The 19140-nt window shown below is 60.4% G+C and overlaps 3 protein-coding genes across 11 annotated transcripts; 1 reads left to right on the top strand and 2 right to left on the bottom strand.

Moving 5' to 3' along the window:
- The first annotated feature begins 739 nt into the window (after positions 1-739).
- Positions 740-5321, top strand: LOC113265410 (tubulin gamma-2 chain). 2 transcript variants are annotated; one of them, XM_026512778.4, is made up of 11 exons: positions 740-991; positions 1280-1392; positions 1576-1743; positions 2054-2122; positions 2471-2550; positions 2965-3091; positions 3693-3779; positions 3866-4015; positions 4406-4558; positions 4648-4809; positions 4937-5321. In XM_026512778.4, the coding sequence occupies exons 1-11, from the start codon at positions 943-945 to the stop codon at positions 5132-5134; spliced, it is 1356 nt and encodes a 451-aa protein (XP_026368563.1). In that variant the 5' UTR covers positions 740-942; the 3' UTR covers positions 5135-5321. The 2 variants fall into 2 exon arrangements, with proteins under 2 accessions (XP_026368563.1, XP_026368564.1); XM_026512779.4 differs by having other exon boundaries at positions 745-991; positions 2444-2550.
- On the bottom strand, positions 1904-14983 carry PLEKHH3 (pleckstrin homology, MyTH4 and FERM domain containing H3). Of its 8 annotated transcripts, none has more exons than XM_026512776.4 (13): positions 14357-14982; positions 12339-12394; positions 11904-11983; positions 11611-11802; positions 11368-11525; positions 11136-11256; positions 10080-10386; positions 9308-9515; positions 8974-9101; positions 8541-8673; positions 7892-8353; positions 7403-7594; positions 1904-6635 (listed from the first exon to the last, which is right to left on the bottom strand). In XM_026512776.4, exons 1-13 carry the CDS (start codon positions 14516-14518, stop codon positions 6459-6461), a joined length of 2376 nt encoding a protein of 791 aa, XP_026368561.1. In that variant the 5' UTR covers positions 14519-14982; the 3' UTR covers positions 1904-6458. The 8 variants fall into 8 exon arrangements, 7 of the variants coding, with proteins under 7 accessions (XP_026368561.1, XP_026368559.1, XP_026368560.1 ...); XM_026512774.4 differs by having other exon boundaries at positions 8965-9101; positions 14357-14981; XM_026512775.4 differs by lacking the exon at positions 14357-14982 and adding an exon at positions 13776-14332 and having other exon boundaries at positions 8965-9101.
- Positions 14984-17138: 2155 nt separating this feature from the next.
- On the bottom strand, positions 17139-19072 carry CCR10 (C-C motif chemokine receptor 10). The gene is made up of 2 exons (XM_026513229.2): positions 19049-19072; positions 17139-18246 (listed from the first exon to the last, which is right to left on the bottom strand). Exons 1-2 carry the CDS (start codon positions 19070-19072, stop codon positions 17179-17181), a joined length of 1092 nt encoding a protein of 363 aa, XP_026369014.2. The 3' UTR covers positions 17139-17178.
- Between the last annotated feature and the right edge of the window lie 68 nt (positions 19073-19140).

The following is a 19140-nucleotide window of genomic DNA, read 5'->3' as shown; positions in this document are numbered from 1 at the left end:
AAACTTATTTTAACAACCAGCTCGTGGCAGAATTATTCACAATAGGCAATAGGTGGAAGCAACCCAACCCCCATGTCCATCTACAGATGAATGGATAAACACAAAACGTGGCATATACATGCAATGAAATATTATACATCCTTAAAAAGGAATGAAATTCTGACACACGCTACAACATGGAGTTACCCTGAGGGCATTACAGTGAGTGAGTAAGTGAAATAAGCTAGACACAAAAGGACATATACTATATAATTCCATTTATATAAGATGCCTGGTCAAAATCATAGAGACAGAAAGTAGGCTGTTGATGGGGATGAGGATGGAGAGCTTCTATTTAACGGTACAGGGTTTCAGTTTGGGAAGGTGACGAAGTTCTGGGGATGAATGACAGCGATGATGGCGGAACAGTGTGAATGTACATGATGCCACAGAACCGTACAATTAAAAATGATTAAAATGGTAAAGTTTATGTTAGGTAGATTCAACTGAAAAATAGAAACTGAAAAAGAGACTGGTTTGAACCCAGCCCCTCTGTCCAGAAGAACCACCTACCCACTCACCTACCCGCAGCAACCAGCTGACCGGGTCCACCTGGACCGCCCCTCCCCGCCCCCACACCCGGGTCACTACCCCCGCAGCCCCAACGAGTCTCACCGCGCAGGCGCGGAGCTGGGGGGGGGGTGGGCGAGCAGAAGGGGCGTGGCCTCACACTGCGCCTGTGCCGAATTCCAGCTGTAAGTGTTGTGGGGAAATGATGTCCAGGTTGGGCTGCCCGGCCCGGCGGCAGCGGGGAGGCCCGCACTGCACACGCGCAGACCGAGCACTCGCGTCAAAAGACGAGGAGAGCGCGCGCTCCTCACGTCCTGCGAGCCCGGCTGTCAGGCGTTCGTCTCCGCCGTGACTCCCGCCGGGCAGAGCTGGCGCGCCCACGTCTGAAGAGCGATGCCCCGGGAGATCATCACCCTGCAGCTGGGCCAGTGCGGCAACCAGAGTGAGCGAGCGAGCGAGCGAGCGCCGGGCCCCTCCAGTCTCCGCTTCTGCCCCTTCGGGTCCCACCCAGTGCTTGGCATCCTCCAGTCCCCCTTTCCCTTCCATGAACCCCTGCCCTATTGCGCGCGCGTAATGAACACGCCCCAGACGGAGAGCCGCGCCTGGGCTGTGACAGCTCCCAGACCAGGTGTCTTGGGTGCAGCCTCTGAGTGTGACAGCCTCTGAGCCTAACCCTGGGCTCCTGAGGCCTTATGACTAGCAGACCCAGGCATCTCTCCCCATCCCCCAGTTGGGTTCGAGTTCTGGAAACAGCTGTGCGCCGAGCATGGCATCAGCCCGGAGGGCATCGTGGAGGAGTTCGCCACCGAGGGCACTGACCGCAAGGACGTCTTTTTCTACCAGGTGCCCCCAGCGACTTGGCCAGGCGGGCTGAGGGAAGGGCAGGGGCCTGCTACCGGGAAACCTGCTGGGCAGAGGAGCCAGAGCGGCTGGCTTGAGGACGGAGGGCAGGCAGGAGCCAGAGTTGGGAGGATGGAGGACTGGGCTTTAGCTGATTGGGCCCCTCTGCTGGACTCCCCTTGACAGGCCGACGATGAGCACTACATCCCCAGGGCGGTGCTGCTGGACCTGGAGCCGCGGGTGATCCACTCCATCCTCAACTCCCCCTATGCCAAGCTCTACAACCCAGAGAACATCTACCTGTCCGAGCATGGAGGAGGAGCTGGCAACAACTGGGCCAGTGGATTCTCGCAGGTATCTGGGTGGCCATCCCAGAAAGCCTTGATGTTCCCGCCCCAGGGCAAGGCAGGCTCAGGCAGCCTGGGGATTTGACCAGACCAGACAATAAATAAGAGACAAAGGGATAACCTGACAAGAGGGACAGCCAGGGAGAGGCTTATGCAGACTGCAGATCATTTGCAAAATAGCTTTATTGGGCTGAGGGTCACAGCTGAGGCTCTGCTTGAGGGTGGCAGCGGTGTCCCAGGGTAGAGTTCTTGGTGCTGAAAAGAGATACTCCCTAGAACCCTCATCCTGACCCTCCCTTCCATGTCTCTCTCTACAGGGTGAGAAAATCCATGAAGACATTTTTGACATCATAGACCGAGAAGCAGATGGAAGTGACAGCTTAGAGGTGAGGCTCTGCCCCGCTGAAGGAAAAACAAGGCTGTAAAGTGCTGGGGACAAGTCAGGACGTAGCCCGAACAGGTGGTGTGATGGGGGCAATTCTACTCAAAACTAATTTTTTGAGCATCATATGTGAGGTATCGAGGTAAATAAGGTACAGTACTCGTCCTCAAGGAGATCCTAATCTCGATGGCATCAGCTCCTTAGGCATGAGTCTTCCTTCCCAAGGAGTGGCAGCCTGGATGGACACAGAAGAAGCTTTGAGACATGGGTGTGTTGGGAGTGGGGAATGAGACAAGCCTGAAGCCTCTCCCCCACATCCCTGGAGACTGCCTCTCCATCCCTCCCCCTGCAGGGCTTCGTGCTGTGTCATTCCATCGCTGGGGGGACGGGTTCTGGCCTGGGCTCCTACCTTCTAGAACGGCTGAATGACAGGTAAGCCTGTGTTTGGGGAGAGGGCATGAGCCGTGGTTCCCTAAATAAGGTCTTTCCTTCTTATGGCTTTTTCCTCTTGGACTGGAAGGCCTGGCACTGTCGCTTTGAGTCATTGGTAGGAACAGAGCCTGGCCATCCAGGGAATATCTTGGAAGCAAGAACTCCCAGGAGGGGGTTTGCCTAGGAAGAGGAAGGACCTGCAGGGTTTGATGGGTTTGATGCTTTAGGTTTATTCTTTTTGGCTCCTGGGCTCTAAGCACTCCGTTCTGCCCTTGCCCCCCTTTTGTACCAAGAGCTTGGTGACACTTGGAAAGGAATGGCCCTGTTAGCTCTAGAGAAGACCAAGATGGGCAGTGATGGGGGTCCTTCCAATTCACTGTGTCACATTCCCCTTTCCCTCTTCTTCACCCCCAGGTACCCCAAGAAGCTGGTGCAGACGTACTCAGTGTTTCCCAACCAGGACGAGATGAGCGATGTGGTGGTCCAGCCCTACAACTCACTGCTCACGCTCAAGAGGCTGACCCAGAATGCAGACTGTGTGGTGAGCACTGGAGAGGGAGTGGGGGGCTTTGGTCCATCTCCTTAAGCCAGTGAGACATGGACACCCTGCCCTTCCCAAGCCCCTGCCCAGAGAACAGAGGACCAACAAAGCCATACCCGGTGGCCCAAATTATGAACTAAGGACTTGACTCCAAGTTGCTTTTAGTCCCTTTAGGCAGCAAGGCTCTCAAGAAAGTGTATACGCCCTGACATATGTCCCCAGTTAGCCTATTTAATGCCTACGCATGCTTAAATTCTCAGCCCAAGGGTCACTTTCTTAGACCTTCCCTGACCACCCGTTAAGGTCAAATTCCTTTGCGTATTTCAGACTGTAACTATACTTTTCTCGGAGACGGACCACGCTTGTTTTATCCTCCATGGTGTCTCCAGAGCCAGGCACAGTGCATGGCAATGGGGATAATCATATTTATTTACTGGATGGCAGAAAAGTGTCTTGTGATGCCCCAGAGACAGTAGTTTCCCTTTTAAGTTAGCACACCTACATCCTGGTTTTGTAGTTTAGAGGGGGCTAAGCTAATAACTTATCTCTCTGCCCCCTTTCTCCTCAAAAAGGTGCTGTGACCCTCTTCTGTCCCCCCCAGGTGGTGCTGGACAACACAGCCCTGAACCGGATCGCCACAGACCGCCTGCACATCCAGAACCCGTCCTTCTCCCAGATCAACCAGCTGGTGAGCCCCCACTCCTGGACTCTCTGGACTGGAAACCCCACCCCTCCCTGGGGCCAAGGCCCATGACACGGCGCTCCTGTCCCCAGGTGTCCACCATCATGTCAGCCAGCACCACCACCCTGCGCTACCCCGGCTACATGAACAACGACCTCATCGGCCTCATCGCCTCGCTCATTCCCACCCCTCGACTCCACTTCCTCATGACGGGCTACACCCCGCTCACCACGGACCAGTCGGTAGGAGCAGCCCCAGCAGGCCCTGCCCTAGCCTTTCTCTCCTCCTGCTGCCCCAGGAGCTGCCCTTTGCGGCCCCCAGAGGCTCTGTGCTCAGGGACTGGCACAGACTGTGCGACTCCGCGCCGCCCTGGTCTCCTCTCTCCTCTGCCTCTGGCTCCCCGCAGGGCCTTGGCTCTGGGGGCCTGCTGACACTCCTGCACAGGGGTAGGACCTTGCTGAGCAGAGGAGGGCCGAGGTTCCTGGTCCCACAGCAGAGGCTCAGTGTAGACCTGAATCTCGAGACACCGCCCCAAGAGACCACACTGGCCCGAGTTCAGAGTCTGATAGGGCTCAGGCATCAGACTGTGCCCTGAGTGCCAGCCTGGGCCCTGTGGCCCGCTGTCCCCTCAGGTGGCCAGCGTGAGGAAGACCACGGTCCTGGACGTCATGAGGCGGCTGCTGCAGCCCAAGAACGTGATGGTGTCCACAGGCCGGGACCGCCAGACCAACCACTGCTACATCGCCATCCTCAACATCATCCAGGGGGAGGTGGACCCCACCCAGGTAGGTGAGGCCCCTTCGTGCCACCCCCGGAACCCACAGGGGTAGAGGAGAGGCTACCACCACCACTGTTGGGTGCACCCCTCCCCCAGGTCCACAAGAGTCTGCAGAGGATCCGTGAACGGAAGCTGGCCAACTTCATCCCCTGGGGCCCTGCCAGCATCCAGGTGGCCCTGTCGAGGAAGTCTCCCTACCTGCCTTCAGCGCACAGGGTCAGTGGGCTCATGATGGCCAACCACACCAGCATCTCCTCGGTGAGCCTAATGTCCTGGGCTTCTTTGACCAGTCTGTTCCACTAGCCACTCTTATCATCCTGCCCCATTCCATTCCAGCCCCTTATCTTGTGCTGGTTCCCATCCTGGAGATTTCTATCTCTTTCAGCTCTTTGAAAGTTCCTGCCAGCAGTACGACAAGCTGCGGAAGCGGGAGGCCTTCCTGGAGCAGTTCCGCAAGGAGGACATCTTCAAGGAGAACTTCGATGAGCTGGACACGTCCAGGGAGGTTGTGCAGGAACTTATCGATGAGTACCATGCGGCCACACGGCCAGACTATATCTCCTGGGGCGCCCAGGAGCAGTGACTTCCTCCCTACCACTTCCCCTGGACAGTAAGCATAGTTCCCATAATGCCTGGTCCCTGTGACCCAGATTGCCCTCACCAGAAACCTTTCTAGGTTCATCTCCAGCCCAGGCGCTGGCCCTACTTCCTCCCTTGTCTGCCCTGACCCTTGATATGCTTGTTCAGCTCTAATAAAGTAATAAAGCTTTGTCGTGGCTATAGTCAGAGCTTGGCTGTGGATACAGTCAGGGCTCGGTCTGTGAATATGGGGGGGATGATCCATTTTCCCTCGCGGTTTCCAGGTATGTGGCCTTTACCTGCACTGGCTTCCTACCACTAGTCCAGGTCTCAGTGTGGTCACTGTTCCATTGGCATACGCCCTAGAACCAGGCTGCTCTACCAGAGTCAGCCCTACCTCTCAAGATTACAGAGAGTGACTGAGGTCTGCTCTGTCCTCAGTGCCTAAGCTCCTGCCCCAGGATGGATCAGTATTGCCCTAGACTCTTCCACTCAGGGAGTAGGCTGTGGGGGCTAGTGAAGGAGGGTCTGTAGCATTCTGAATGGGTCAGGAAACCTGGGACTCTGGATTCCCAGTGCCCAAGGCTATCGGATCCTTAGGAATGCAACCCAATTCAACCTAACTTGCTAAAGCAGGAAGGGAACTCAGGAGTAGGCTGAGCCCATCCTGATAAGGTATTGATCTATGCCGGAGAAGTTCTTGGGTCTGATCTTGCCCCAAGCTTCTCTCCATTCCAGACCCAAAGCAGTAGACACACCGAAATGGACCCAATGAGGGCCCAGAAGCTGGACACCGGGGTAGGAACTGGGTAGTGCCAGTTGATGACTCACTGCCTTCCGGCCTCAGGGACGCCAGGAGGCCACCCCTGTGGCACTCAATGGAGAAGCGAGTGTGAGTAATTGCCAGCTTCCAAAACTGCCCTGTTGCCTGCCCCACCCAGCACCCTGTGGCAGCCTGCTGGCTACGAGGAGGTTAAATCCAGAAGGTCAAGGAGGGTGGAGCCCTGTGGTGTCCAGACTCCCCTCAGTGTTGGTAAAAGCCCGGAGTGTGGGCGTCCCCAGGGGTGGAGCTCTGAGCTCTGGGGCTCTAACTTGTCCCACTGACAACACTCCCACAGGAAGGGTTTGTGTAAATAAGGATTTTTTTTTGCTTCTCTTCTACAAATAAATTAAGAAACAAACTAGAAAATTGTCTGCACCCATTGCAGCCCTTGGGTGTGGGGTGTGCCCTGTCCCTGCAGGGCCAAAGGGTCCACAGTTCCCTCAAATCTCAGAGCAGTCCAGGTCCAGGCTGGAGGCAGAAGGGAGGTCGTGACCTCTTGGCAGGCTCAGTCCTGCAGCTGCCCCAAACAGCCAGACTGTCCCTGGGGCTCGTCCAGGCCCGGGTGCTGGCTGGGAGGGGAGGTGTCTGGCAGGTCTTGGCATGGAGGAGAAGGGCTGCTGGAAGGCCTCTCGGAGGAGGGATTGGGCAAGTAGGCATTCACCAGCTGCATGATCTCTTCCACCTAAGAGAGGGCAGAGGGCAGAGGGTAGTAGGGGCCACTGGGTTCTCCTTTGTCTCCTCTTCCACCCAGGCTCTTCACCACGGCCTTCCGAGAGCTGCCCCCGCAACCTTTCCCTCCTCACCACCGCGCTCTCCTTCATTCGCTATGTGCCAGTCACACTTGGGTCTTTCTGCTTCTCTAAGATGCTGTTGTCATCTCTGGGCCTTTCTACCTGCAGTATCCTCTACCTGGAATGCTGTTCCCCCAGATCTTCCCGGGGCTAGCCTAAACGTCCCTTCCAGTATCCCTTCCTGACTGTCCCACCTAATGCTAGGACCCCTTCCAGTCACTTCGTGTCACCACCCCCCCTTACCTTGGTAGCATTTATTACTGTCCTATAGTTTTTTTTTTTTTTTTTAAGATTTTATTTATTCGACAGAGACAGAGACAGCCAGCAAGAGAGGGAACACAAGCAGGGGGAGTGGGAGAGGAAGAAGCAGGCTCCCAGCGGAGGAGCCTGACATGGGGCTCGATACCAGAACGCCGGGATCACACCCTGAGCCGAAGGCAGACGCTTAACCGCTGTGCCACCCAGGCGCCCCTACTGTCCTATAGGTTTTGATTCCTTATTTAGCGTCTGACATCCTGCTCTAATGTAGGCGCCTTGAGCTTGTCTTTGATCACTGCTGCATCCCCAGTGCCTAGAGCTGTACCTGGCTCAGTGTTTAATAAATGTTTCTTGACATCCCTTCCCTCCCTTCCTCCTTCTACACCCTCTTCCCACTCACCTGGGGACTCTGCAGGAGGAGCTGGCTCTCTCCCACCCTCAGTGCCAGGGTGTGGGGGCCCATTAGCTGGCAGGCGGCCACATGGCCATAGCTGACACTGTGGATGGGCTCTGTCTCACCCGGCCGGGAGAGGGACATGGCCTTGGCTCCCAAACCCAGGCATAGCTTCTGTGGAGTGCCCCCACCAGGCTCCTACGGACAGATAGGTAGAGTCAGGGTGGAAGGAGGGGACCCTGCAGCATTATTTTTGGTGGGGGGAGATGGCTGTGAGCAGGGAGTTTCCCGGTCCCCTCTGTGATCCACACGGCGTGTGTGGTGGGGCTTAAGGCTCCGGAGAGGTGAGAGCCCAAGGGCCAGTGACTCCTGGGGTTTGAGATGGGCAGCTGTGCTGGGCGCAGGGAGCGCAATGACCCACAGGGGGGCCTGTGGCTCTGGGGCAGAGGTGTAGGGCTTGGGCCACCAGAGTCCCCTCTCCCTTCTCCCCCTCACCGTGCTCAGCTCCAGAACGTCATACCGAGCAGCGCCGAACCCTGGACACTGCGCCGCCAGAGCCAGGTAGGCGGCCATGGCCTCAGCTCGGCCCATGCCCCGAAGCCGCTTCCAGCCGCCCAGCACAGCAGCCGCCGCACCGGCGCCACCTCCTCCCTCGCGGGCCAAGCTTCCCGCCGTGCCGCCGGCCCCGCCGCCGCGCCGGGTCCGCTCCGCCCGCCTCTTGGCCAGGCCCGGGCTCCAGATTGCCCCGGCCAGCAGGGCGGCGGAGGGTGGAGGCCTGGGGACGGGGCGCGGAGGGTCTTCCCGCGGCGGGGCCGAGGGCGGCAGCAGGCGGTCCAGGCGCGGCAGCGGCGCCCTCGGGGAGAAGTCCCGGTGCAGGCTCTGCAGACGCAGCGCCGCCAGGGCGCGCAGCGTGTCGTCGGGCGGGGGCGGCCGGCCGCGCAGCAGCAAAGCGTGAGCCTAGGACGAGGCATCGGGTGTTAGCGCGGAAGTGGCGGCGAAAACACCTTGGGGTGCAAAAGCTGAGGTCTGGGTTCGAGTAAAGCCTCCCGCGAGTTTGCCATGACTGTTAAATGTGACGGCCCGGAAAGCGAGGGGTTCAGGTTGGGGGGGTCTTTTTGGCGGCGTGAATGCCGGAGATCCTCACCTGCTCAAAGAGGAAAGGCAGTTCGTGACTGTCTGGGGACAACCCCTCAGGGTGCAGGGGCCCGTGAAGACGCAGACATAGTCTCCAACCAGAGTCCGGCGAGTCGTCCAGCCCGGCTTCCTCCGCCGCCAAACTGCAGAAGAGACGAGGACTCGATGACACGCAGAAGCGGGACCCCCTCCAGGGCGCGGGCCACCGGGGGCGGGGGTGGGGGAGGGGAGGGGCCATGCTGGGGGCGGGGCCAGATGTTTGGGAAGCCTGGAAACCCGACTGCAAACCGCCCGCGGGCAGGGCCCCTCCGTGAACCAGCCAACGTGACTGTGCAGGGCAAGGGGCCTCCGCTCGGTAAACGTTTGCACAGGGATTGACCAGAGCTGAGAGGCAGAGAGGTTAACGGAGAGCGGGGCTGGGGCTGGACATTTACTTCTCAAACCTGGTGAGCACGTCGGCTACGAGAGTACCCCCAGCCAGGGCTCGCTCCTGGGCCCCTCGCTGCTCGTACAGCGCGAATGCGTTGCGGCTCCGGGCCAAGCCCAGCCGCCCCACCAGCTCTCGAGCAACCTGGAGGGGAGGAGGCATGAGGGGAAAGTCAGACCGCGCCGGGGTCTGGCCAACTGGAGGGCGCTTTCGGGTCTCCCAGTCCCGCCCCACACACTCCCTCCGCAAGTGATGAATCTCAGACTTGGGCAAATGTAGGGCCCAGGCACCAGGACAGCCGGGCATGGGAAGGGGGGGAGTGAGGTTTCAGGGGTCTTTTCTGGCCTTACCTCGCCCGCCGTGGTGTGGGAGTCTATGGCCACAGGACAGGCACCAGCCCCCGGACAGTGCACGGTGCACAGCAGCTCCTGCCGCCGGCTCAGCGCGGAGATCTCCGCCAGCGAAGGCACCAGCTCTCGGCCGCGCGTCCGGCCCAGCGCTCTCCTGATGAAGCGCGCATATTCCGCCAGTTCCGTGTCCGGGAGCGCCTGCTCCGTCCTGAGTTAGCGAGAACCCGAGGATCAGTGTTCGGGGGGGCTTTCCTTCTCCCCCTCCCTCTCGCCTTCTTATTGTATCCTTTCTTCCCTCTCATGGATTCCCTCCCTTCCGACGCTTAAGGGGCTTGAAGGTAGCGACCCGCTCTCTTCTGAATCTACCCTTGGACCACCGCATGGAGCGGAATTACTTTCTAAGGCCCCGACAGCTCTCTGCTAACTGCCCCCTCCCACTTGCCAAAGTCTCCACGATCCTCCTTCGGGTTGAAATCCAAAATCCAGCCCCATTCCGCTCTGCAACTTAAAAGCCCTGGCTGAACTGCCTCAGCCCTCGGAGGAACAGCAACCCTTAGTAATTTTTCTGCCCAAAGCGGGGCGCCTTTTGTCACTCCTCCGCCCGAAAGGGGGCTATGATCTTGTAATTCCCACAAAGACGCTGTACATATTAGCAGCGGTCAAGTCTCTTCCCTTCCCTAGGTCTAAGTTCTCCACCCGCCAATTTGGCAAGGCCTGTCATTCTCTCCCAGCCCTGCAGCTCCCCGGCCTTACCCCAGCCCTCCCCTCTCACCTCTCCAGATGCCCCAGGAGGTGCCCCCGTACAGCTCCCCCAGGCCGGAAGGTGCAGCTCATGCAGGTGAGGAGCTGCCAGTACCGAAGGGCCGCGGGGTCGTGGGTAGCGGGGGGCCCCGGAGGGCCTGCGGGGCCCGAGGTCTGCTTAGCCAGCTGCAGGAAGAGCTCGTCGCGGAGCGCGGGCAGGTCCCGGCAGGTCTGGAGCACACCCTGCATCAGGGGCCCGGGGCGCCGCGCCCCCTCCAGCGCCTGTAGCGCCAGGAACAGCCGCACCGCCTCCTCGCGCAAGGGTGCGTAGCCCGGACCTGCGGGAGGGTGGGGGCGGAGGGACGGTTTGGAGAGGGGACACAGAGCTGGGCCCTGGAAGGAAGGCATGAACCAGGGAAAGGTCAGAGGGAGTGTAAGGGGGGCAGGGGGTGGCAAGGAGGGGAGAGTACGAACGACAGGAAGAGTGAAGGGAAAGCAGTGGTCCCCACTGAGCCTCCCAGGCACCTCCCCCTCCGGAGCCACTAAGGCTGCATTCTGAGTTAGTGAGCTGCAGGGGCTGACTAAAGGACACAGGTGCAAACCCCAGATTCTGTAATTGGGCACTAAGAGCCATCACCACGGGCCAGAAACAGGCTGGACGGGGAGTCAGGAAACAAGGGTTCTTCTCCCAGCTCCCCTTAATCTTCTAGTTTTAGGACCCAGACTAGTCACTATTCCTTTTTGGGATGAGGCATAGCTGGATGAGGCCAGCGCGTTCTCCCAAAGTGCTGGCTTTTCCAGCAGCTGGAAACATAGTAGGACAGGGTCTTAAGAGTAAAATGAAAAATAGAGTGTAAAAACTCATGAAGGAGTATCAGTAGTGGGAATGAGACCATAGAGAAGTGGGGGGGGGGGGCTTTTTTCCTGTGCTGGCTTCCCTCTCCTCCACCCTGGGTATCAGTCTGGTCAGCTTCCATTCTCAGCCCTTTGAAAGTGAGGGGCGGGGACCCCTTTGGACTTCTAAGTCCCTGTCAGGCGAAGCATTTGGATTCCCCATCCAAGGGACTGGAGCCATGCCACCACTCACCTGGGGCGCTGACACCGTAGGGCAAGGGCAGGAGTGGAGCATACAAGGTGCCACTGGTGTGCCTCAGAATTGGGTTCCGACGGTAAATAAGGGCCACGGCTTCCGGGTCCCCGCAACTCTCCTAGAAGCCAGGGAAGGAGTCACAGGGATGGAAAAGGGGGCTCCCCATGAACTCAGAAAGCTTCTGGGTCCACTCCCTTCCTCCTTCTCCACGAAGTCCCCTCTTTCACACCTGAATGTCCCTAAGCAGCAGCTGGGTAGGGGTCTCCAGCGGCGCCTTGGACGCGATCACTTCTCTCAGCGCCACCCCCCAGCGTTCCGCCTCGGCCTGGCGCGGGGAGCAGAGCCGGACGCTGTGCTTCCGGCCAGACACGGTCACTGACCACAGACCTGGGGAAAGAGAGGCCATGGAGGGCAATGAGGGCCGGCTGGGGCTGATGCGCAGGGAGGTACAAGACTCCCCACGAAGTCTCACCGGTCTCCTTGGGACGGCGCTCCGGGCCGGTCACCGAGCACAAGCTGGTGAGCACGAGGCTCCCGAGGCGCCGCGCCCCCTTCCCGCTGCTACTGAACTGGTCCAGGGAGTCCCGGGTGAGCACGAACCAGGCCCGGCGCGTGGGCAACCAGGGCCTAGCCCCTCCTCCGCGGGGCTCTCGGTACAGCCAACCTGGGGGGAGGGGAGGGAGAAAAAGGGGCTGAGCAGGATAAGACGTTATCCCCTAGAGGATTGGGATTGGTACTTCCAGAGTGCATGAGGTGGGTCCCCACCTTTCACGACGACGTCCGGGTCCTCCTCGGGCGGCCCCTTCTCCGGAATGAGGCTCCGTGTCTCCTCCCAGCTCTGCAGCCTGGGCCAGAGGGGAGGAAGGGTTGGGTGAGGCTGTCAGTCCTGCACCCCGCCTCCAGGGGGCTCCTCAGTCGGGGCTCCCCAGACAGCGAGGGGAGCCTGCTCCCGGCCTGGACACCCCTCCCCCAGGCTGTGGGAAACGCTGGGCCGTTCTGACCTCGCACCAGAAATAGCCCAGACCCCCCCTTTCTCCCCGCGCCCCCAGTCGGACCGCCCCCCCGGGACCCCGGCCAAACCACAGCGTCCGGCGTAAGGCCTCTCCCTTATTGCACAACTGCGGGAGGCAGACGGCGAGGACTGGGGTCCCGGGAACAGCCTGGGGGCTTCATACCCTGAGACGCAGGGGCCGAGCTCACCTGTCTGAGACCGGCCCGCTCCTCACCGGCTGAGTCAGCGTCACGTCCAAGGGGCCCTGGGGAAACAGGCGGGAGCAGCCCTCAGCATCAGAGCTGTCATCGCAAGATGCCCGTGGCTTCTGCCCCCAGGACAGCGCTGCTCAGGGAATTGAGGGATCAAGGAGTGGGGTTGTGACTTTGGGGGAGACAGCTGAAGCCGTGAGGTAGCCCCTTCTGCTAGTCTCTACAGAACAGCCCCAGCGAAGAAGTCAAGTCTCCAGCCTTGTCTCAGCTTTCCTTTGAAGATTTAAATCAGGGCAGCATACGGTGGGAGCACTGTGCAGGGAGTCCAGTCGGGAGACCTGGGTTCCAGTAACAGCCTGACCACTAACTCGAATCACTAACTGGCTGAGGAAACTTCACAGATCCTCTCAGTCTTTGGGACCTAGCTTCCCCATCTTTGAAAAGAGAGAGGTGGATGAAAATCCTTCTTGTTGAAAGTCACCCCCTCCTCCTCATTTTCCCTTCATTGGCTGGCAGACAGGCAGGTGGTGGGCACAGAGGTGAATGAAGGGAAGAGGGACTCTTTCAGTATAGGGCTTTCTCCAAGAACTTCTTATGTCCTCCCACAGACACCCCTGAGACTCAGTGGTAAGCAGAGACCCTCCCCCTTTGCTGGGGCTCAGGGAGAGCAGGCTGGAAAATGGCACACACTCTCCAGGGGAGGTACAGTTCAGGATTTTGCCCTTCTCCCCCCTGCCCTGGAACTTCAACAGAAGACTGGGGTCTGAGAGAGGCCAAAAACCCGTCCAGGAGCCGGGTCAGGCAGGAACTGTGCCATCGTCCCATCGCGCCCAGACTGCTAAAGCCAGGAGGGGGAGGGGGGAGGGGGGGCAGGGACACCTGTCCCCAAGCTCGGGGGAGGGGGGTGGAGGTGGAGCATGAGGGAGGCAATGGCGTGGTTCACAGAGCCGACCCTGCCCAAGCTGGAAGCTTGGGGACGCCTGGGTCCTGTGCCTTCCTGGGACGAAGATCCACCTCTTTTCTGGAGGGTCCAAGAGGAGTTCTTAGCCACACCACCGCGGGGGCAGGTGCTGACCACTCTCTTAGACCAACTCCCCTAATCGCAGTCCCCTGCTTCCCTCCCTCCACCCCCCTCTATATTTATCCGCCCTCCGCCTCCGCCAGGTGCTGGCGCCGGCCCCAGCGGCGCAGCCCGCCCCACCCGGGCACCGAGCCACCGGGCCTGCTGGGGACCCCTGAGCGGGGGATGGGAGCCTGACCCAGGCCATAGCACACGGAGTCTGGTTGCCGGTGTGCAGGGGAATCCGGGAGGGGACGTCAGGGGATGGAGGTCTTCCAGACTAATCGAGCCTCAGTTTCCCCACGGGGAGATTCCGCAAAACCGGGCAGCCAAGTGTCCCTCACCATCCCTCAGGGATTCCCCAGGAGCCTCACCAGGGAGGGCCGAGAGTTCTGTCTTGGGTGGCAGGGTAATGACGAGGGGTCCTCGAAGAGTTGTGGCCCCCAGCTCCCTCTCCGTGGGGTCCCTGCCACGGACCCCAATCTGAGGATGCTTTCTCCCCCTCTCCCAGGTCCCCGCGGCGGGAGCTCCGGCATCTGGCCCCAGCACTCAGCGCTCACGAACTGGGAGCGGAGCGGACCCAGGCGTCCGAGCCGCCCAGCCGGCCTCGCCACATTCCTCGGCGCTGGCGGAGGCGGAAGGAGACGGGATGGGACGCGGGCCCGGCGGGGAAGGGAGAGGCAGGGCCAGGTCGGGCCACGCGTGACGCCTCCCCTGCCTCAGGGCCCCTAGCAGGTGGACAGCGCCCAGCATGCGGCGCGAGGCCCACAGGCACATCCCGAGTAGGGCTGCTCCTTGAGCTCCCGGGGGCTCCTGGCCCCCCAGGCAAAAACCTCTCCCATGTCCCCGTCCGCCAAGAGCACGGCGTTTGGCTGGAGTCTGGAGCAGGATCAGACGTGACGGACGCTTGTAGTGAGAGGGATTGAGACAAGGCTCCAAACCCCCAGGGACTTACCCTCCCGCCGCCCGCTGGACTCGGGGTCCGCAGCTCAAAGGTCTCCTCGTCCTCGTCCTCGTCCCCGTCCCCGCTAAGCTCGCCGTCCCCGTAGTCCCGGTGCAGAAGAGTAAAACCTCGACGGCAGCAGAGGAGCCACCACAATCCCCCGGGGAGAGGCATCCGGGCGAGCAGCCGGGGGAAGGGGGCGCGGGCAGCCGGGCCGAGCTGCAGGGGGTCGGAGAAACTGGCGGGGCTCCGACCCCAGCAGGGGAATGATGCAGCGGGAGGAGGGGAAGGGAGAGGGGGACAAGGAGGAGGCAGTGTCTGGCGCTGGGGTGCAAGAGGTCGCTTTGTAGAGCCTGCGGGGGGCTCGGTGTCTGGGCCCCTGGAGGGGGAGGGGGAAAGCGTCCAGGGCTGGGGGGGGGCAATGTCCGGAGCTGGGAAGTAGTGTCCGTTGTAGTGTCCAGCCTTGTGGGGGGCAGTGTCCGGTGCAATGTCCGAGGTGGGCAGTTCTCCAAGCTCCAGGGAGGGTCGTGTCCGGTAGGGTGTCCGGTGGCCGGGGCCCGGGCCGCGCGCGCTGCGCTCCCTGCAGCCCCGGGACTGGCGCGCTAGGGGCGCGAGCACAGCGCCGGGACCCCGCCTCCCCAACCCCCTCCCCTCCGAGCACCCCCCCTTCCCTCTTCTTTCTCTCCTCCCTTCTTTACAGGGCAGGGTGCAGTTTTCGTCACAGCCTCCCCTGCCCAATCCCTGTGCCTGGCGCCGGGCGCGGCCACCAATCAGGCCACTGAAACCGCGGGGGGTTGCATCATGTGCCCCTGGCTTGGTGACAGCGGGGAGGAGCAGAGGAATAAGGAGGGAGGGGGCGGTGCGATGTCAGCCACGCCCCCGTCCCTGAGGTCGGACGCGGAGTGCTAGTGATGTCACGGAAGCCCGCCTTCATGCCCTTGTTTTAACTCTTGCCTCACCAATCAACAGATTAAAAACCCTCTCGAGAAGGAGCTTTGGAGAACGAAGGGCATAGGGCATAGAGGAAAGTCCCGACTGCGGCTCTCTGAACGCCTGTCTCGTCTCAGGGTTCCTGAGAAAGGAAAGCTCTTTAGCTGCCTGCGCCAGGCACAGCTCTAGAGGCGGCCCCCCGCCCCTCGATGGAGTAGTCCAATTCTTGGGTCTGAGTCACCTTTTTAAGGTGAAGAAGCTGAGGCAGAGACTCGGGGAAGTGCAGACCCAGGTCGGAAATAAAACCTGATTTCGAGCGCACAGCTCACTGAACTCCAGTGGGGAGAGTGATTTAAGATTCAAGGGAATTCTGCGGTCTTCGAATAGAACGGAGGCCTCTCAGACTGAATGGCCTGAGGTTCTGTGTCGGAAGGGGTTAAGCGAGGCGCTAAACGGACGGGGCGGGGCGGGGCCGGGCCGCGGACGGGGCGGGGCCAGGGCGACCGCGGGCGCGCGCGTGCGTTGCTGACTCAGCGGCGATTCCCGCGGTCTCCGGTGGAGGGTTCCAGGTTGGCCCCCAGTGGCTGCCTTGTAGGACCTTGGGAGGATCGGCGCCATCTCCGGGCCTTCCCTGGATCCTGTCCGCTGGTGGCGGTGGCTTTCGGTCTCAGCCGCCGGGGGCTCTAGGAAGGAAGGCTAGCCCGAGCTGGGCGGGGCGGGACAGGGCGGGGACGTCGGGCCAGCGCCTCCCTTGAGACCTCCCCGCCACGCCCCGCCTCTCTTGCCCCGGGTCCCCAGACTCTAGGCTGGAGTGGTCGGGGCAGCTTTGCTGACCGGATATTAAACTGCGAGACTTGTCGCACGTGAACACCATCCTGCCTACCGCGCTTCTGTAAAACAAAGACCAGGAATCAATGCGATCGTCTCTAGAGGCCATCCCGGCCTTGCCCTCGCCCCAGATGACAGTGGCCAGCATTGAGATTTCCCGAGATGGAGACATTTGAACCATATACACTCTTCCCTGTTTGGATCCCAGGCCCTTGCCTGCAGGAAAGTTCTTTCTGATGTCTAACCTCTCTCTTTCCGGGAGGCTCAGTGCATTTCCTCTGACCCTGTCCCGGGGGCAGATGGAGAACAGCAGTCACCCCCACCCCCACCACGCCCATGATAAAGACTCTGGAAATTTTCAAGTTGGAATTCTCTCCTTGGTTTTTTTCCAAGGTGAAAAACTTCATCTCAACTTTTTAAATTACCTGTTTCTTTTTTTCTTTCTGCCACAGAACCTTAGAAGGCACCGTAAAGTGGTCATCTAGTCCAAGAGCCTACCCAAAACCGGAATCTCCTGGCCACTGCCCCCACCTACCACCACACCATGCACAGGCACACACAGTCCCCAACAGCCTTGGCCTGGACATTCCAGAGGCCAGGAACTCGGTACTTGCTAAGGGAGCCATTACTGGATAGCACTGTGGTTGTTAGAAAGCTCTTCCTTGTGCTACTTTAAGAGGAACCCCAGCCCTCCTCTCCTGGCAGCTTTCCCGCCTCACATCTTGTTCCGCAGAGACCAGGTGAAGGTGGAGGGGGTGACAGTGCCTAGAGCTTCAGCAGGCTAAGCAGCTCTGCACCCCCACCCAGACTCTCAGCGCCTTCCACTCAGAGCCAAGCGAGTTGAAGGGGGAGGGGAAACCCACCGGTTCTGCCCTGCTACAAATCACTTCCAAGTCGGTGACTCAAAAATAGTAACAGTTGTTGGGTTGCATCTCATTTCCATGTTATCAATTTAATGTGGCAAAGTACAGAAGCAATTCCTTTAGGTCCCTACCTCCTTCTCAGTGTTCCCCCACCTTCTCCCCTTTCCCACTACCCTCCCTGGAATCCCGCCCTCCCCGCCTTGCTTCGCAGCCCTAGTAGTCCCAGGAGGAGACACTGTGGGTCTCAGTGGGAGCCGAACAGGAAGAGAGGCGGGGCCGGCGGGGGCAGCGGCCGCGGGGGTGAGGCCCTGGGCTGCAGCTCCCACCCCGCAGCAGCCTCCGCAGGTCCTGGCGGAAGCGCAGGCCCAAAAAGGCGTAGAGCACGGGGTTGAGGCCGCAGCGGGCCAGGGCCAACCCTCCGGTCACCAGCAGTGCCAGATCCTTGCGCTTGCTGGCAGGGCAGCTCCGCTCGCGGGCAGCCAGTAGGTCCGCCGTATCCAGTAGCAGGGCGAGACTGTAGGGCAGCTGCAGCACCACGAAGGCCGCCACCAGGGCCACAACGACGCGCAGCGCACGCCGGCGCTCGGGCCCCCTGGCGGCCAGCAGCGTGCGGCCCAGGAGCGCGTAGCAGGCGGCCATGACGCCCAGCGGCAGCGCGAAGCCCAGGGCCACCTGCGCCACGGCGCTTGCCCCCTTCACCGTCTGCGTGAGGCCCTCGGGGAAGACGAGACGGCAGCGCCGCTGGCCTTCCCGCGGCCCGTCCTGGCTGAAAAGGAGAGCAGGCAGCGCCAGAAGCAGCGACAGCAGCCACACGATGGCCGAGACCATGTGCGCGCGGCCGGGAGCAGAGGGCCTCGGTGCCGCGGGGAGGGCCCGCGTGATGGCCACGTAGCGGTCGGCGCTGATACAGGCCAGGAAGAGGAAGCCGGCGTGGAAGGAGGCTGAGTAGAGGCCTGAGATGGCGCGGCAGGTGGCACTTCCCAGACTCCAGCCCTGCAGAGCCCCGGCTGCGGCAAAGGGCAGGGTTAGGGCCAGTAGAAGGTCGGCCAGGGCCAGCTGGAGCAGGTGGGCAGAAGTGGGCGAACGGACAGCACGTCGGGCTGCCAGGTGGGTGGCCAGGACCAGGCCATTGCCAGCCAGACCCAGTGCAGCCACTACCAGGGAGACACTGGGTTGGAAGGCCCTACTGAAGGCCTGGACATCCGCCTTGTAGCAGAGCTCTGGCAACGGCTCCACCGAGTATGCCTCCTCATCCTCCCCAGAGTAGGCGCCCCTAGAGATCTGGGGAGGTCAAAATGAGAGAGACCTAATGAGACATCTTCCCACACACCTCCTCCTCCCACACATAACTTCCAAGCTGGGAGCTGCTGTGTGACAACAGTGTAGAGGGAGAAGATACAAACTCTTCTCCAAACTCTTCCTAACACAACCTCCAACGGGCCTTGGCTTCCACTGCAGCCCTCCTGACTCTGCATCCAGCTTCCTGGCGGACCTTGTCCTTTCTGGATCTTGGTCGCCTAATATATAATGTCGAGATTAGAAATCCTGACCACCCCAAGTGGCAGAGTTGTTTGAAATAAGAAAGATAATGGATGTGAAGCGTCTGTGCTCTCCTTAGGCCAAGGTTTCTAATTTTAATAACTCTTGGAGCTTCAGTCTGTTTGCAGCGCCCTCTCCTGGAAGGACACGCACATGCAGGCTTTGCCTCCGAGCTCGTCCCTGGACTCCAGGCATGGTGTGGAGAGGCCCCCCCTCCCCACCCCACCTCTAACCTCCAGTACAGGTACACTGAACTACTTATGCCGGGGGGGGGGGGTGCTCAAGGGTTGGGGCTCAGGTTTTCTGATCTCTGTTTCAACCTCGGACCTCTAGGTTCAGCTCTCTATTCCCCTCAGCCCAGTCCCATCCCCCAACCCCAGCCTCACATCACCAGCCCCGTCTATCTGGGAGGTCCCTGATCCCAGAGCGCTCCAGATATTCTGAATAGGTCAAAGCATGGCAGAAGCTTGTTACCAGGTGGAGAATCCCATCCCTTTGCCTACCCTCCCTCTCTATAACCCTTCCCCCCAGCCCTCACTCCCACCTGCTCTGCGGGCTCCGTCCCCATCTCTGGCTACACAGGTTTCTGAGGTATAGCCACTGGGGAGAGAAGTTAAACCAGTGGGACAGGAAGGA

Source organism: Ursus arctos, unplaced genomic scaffold (genome assembly GCF_023065955.2).
Source record: "Ursus arctos isolate Adak ecotype North America unplaced genomic scaffold, UrsArc2.0 scaffold_24, whole genome shotgun sequence".
Taxonomy (NCBI): domain Eukaryota; kingdom Metazoa; phylum Chordata; class Mammalia; order Carnivora; family Ursidae; genus Ursus; species Ursus arctos.
The sequence above is the reverse complement of the archived record's forward strand: the minus strand, read 5'-3'. Positions and strand labels throughout refer to the sequence as shown.

What these genes read in the sequence shown, in the direction of transcription:
- PLEKHH3 (XM_026512774.4), bottom strand. Translation starts at nt 14,518, where the DNA reads ATGCCTCTCCCCGGGGGATTGTGGTGGCTCCTCTGCTGCCGTCGAGGT. An exon ending in GTCCAGCGGGCGGCGGGAGG is followed by an intron (nt 12,395 to 14,356) that starts GTAAGTCCCTGG and finishes CTGTTTCCCCAG; the next exon opens with GGCCCCTTGGACGTGACGCT. An exon ending in TGCCTTTCCTCTTTGAGCAG is followed by an intron (nt 8,354 to 8,540) that starts GTGAGGATCTCC and finishes GCCTCGTCCTAG; the next exon opens with GCTCACGCTTTGCTGCTGCG.
- CCR10 (XM_026513229.2), bottom strand. Translation starts at nt 19,072, where the DNA reads ATGGGGACGGAGCCCGCAGAGCAG. An exon ending in GGACGGAGCCCGCAGAGCAG is followed by an intron (nt 18,247 to 19,048) that starts GTGGGAGTGAGG and finishes TGACCTCCCCAG; the next exon opens with ATCTCTAGGGGCGCCTACTC.
- LOC113265410 (XM_026512779.4), top strand. Translation starts at nt 943, where the DNA reads ATGCCCCGGGAGATCATCACCCTGCAGCTGGGCCAGTGCGGCAACCAG. An exon ending in CTAGAACGGCTGAATGACAG is followed by an intron (nt 2,551 to 2,964) that starts GTAAGCCTGTGT and finishes CTTCACCCCCAG; the next exon opens with GTACCCCAAGAAGCTGGTGC. An exon ending in GGGAGGTGGACCCCACCCAG is followed by an intron (nt 4,559 to 4,647) that starts GTAGGTGAGGCC and finishes CCCCTCCCCCAG; the next exon opens with GTCCACAAGAGTCTGCAGAG.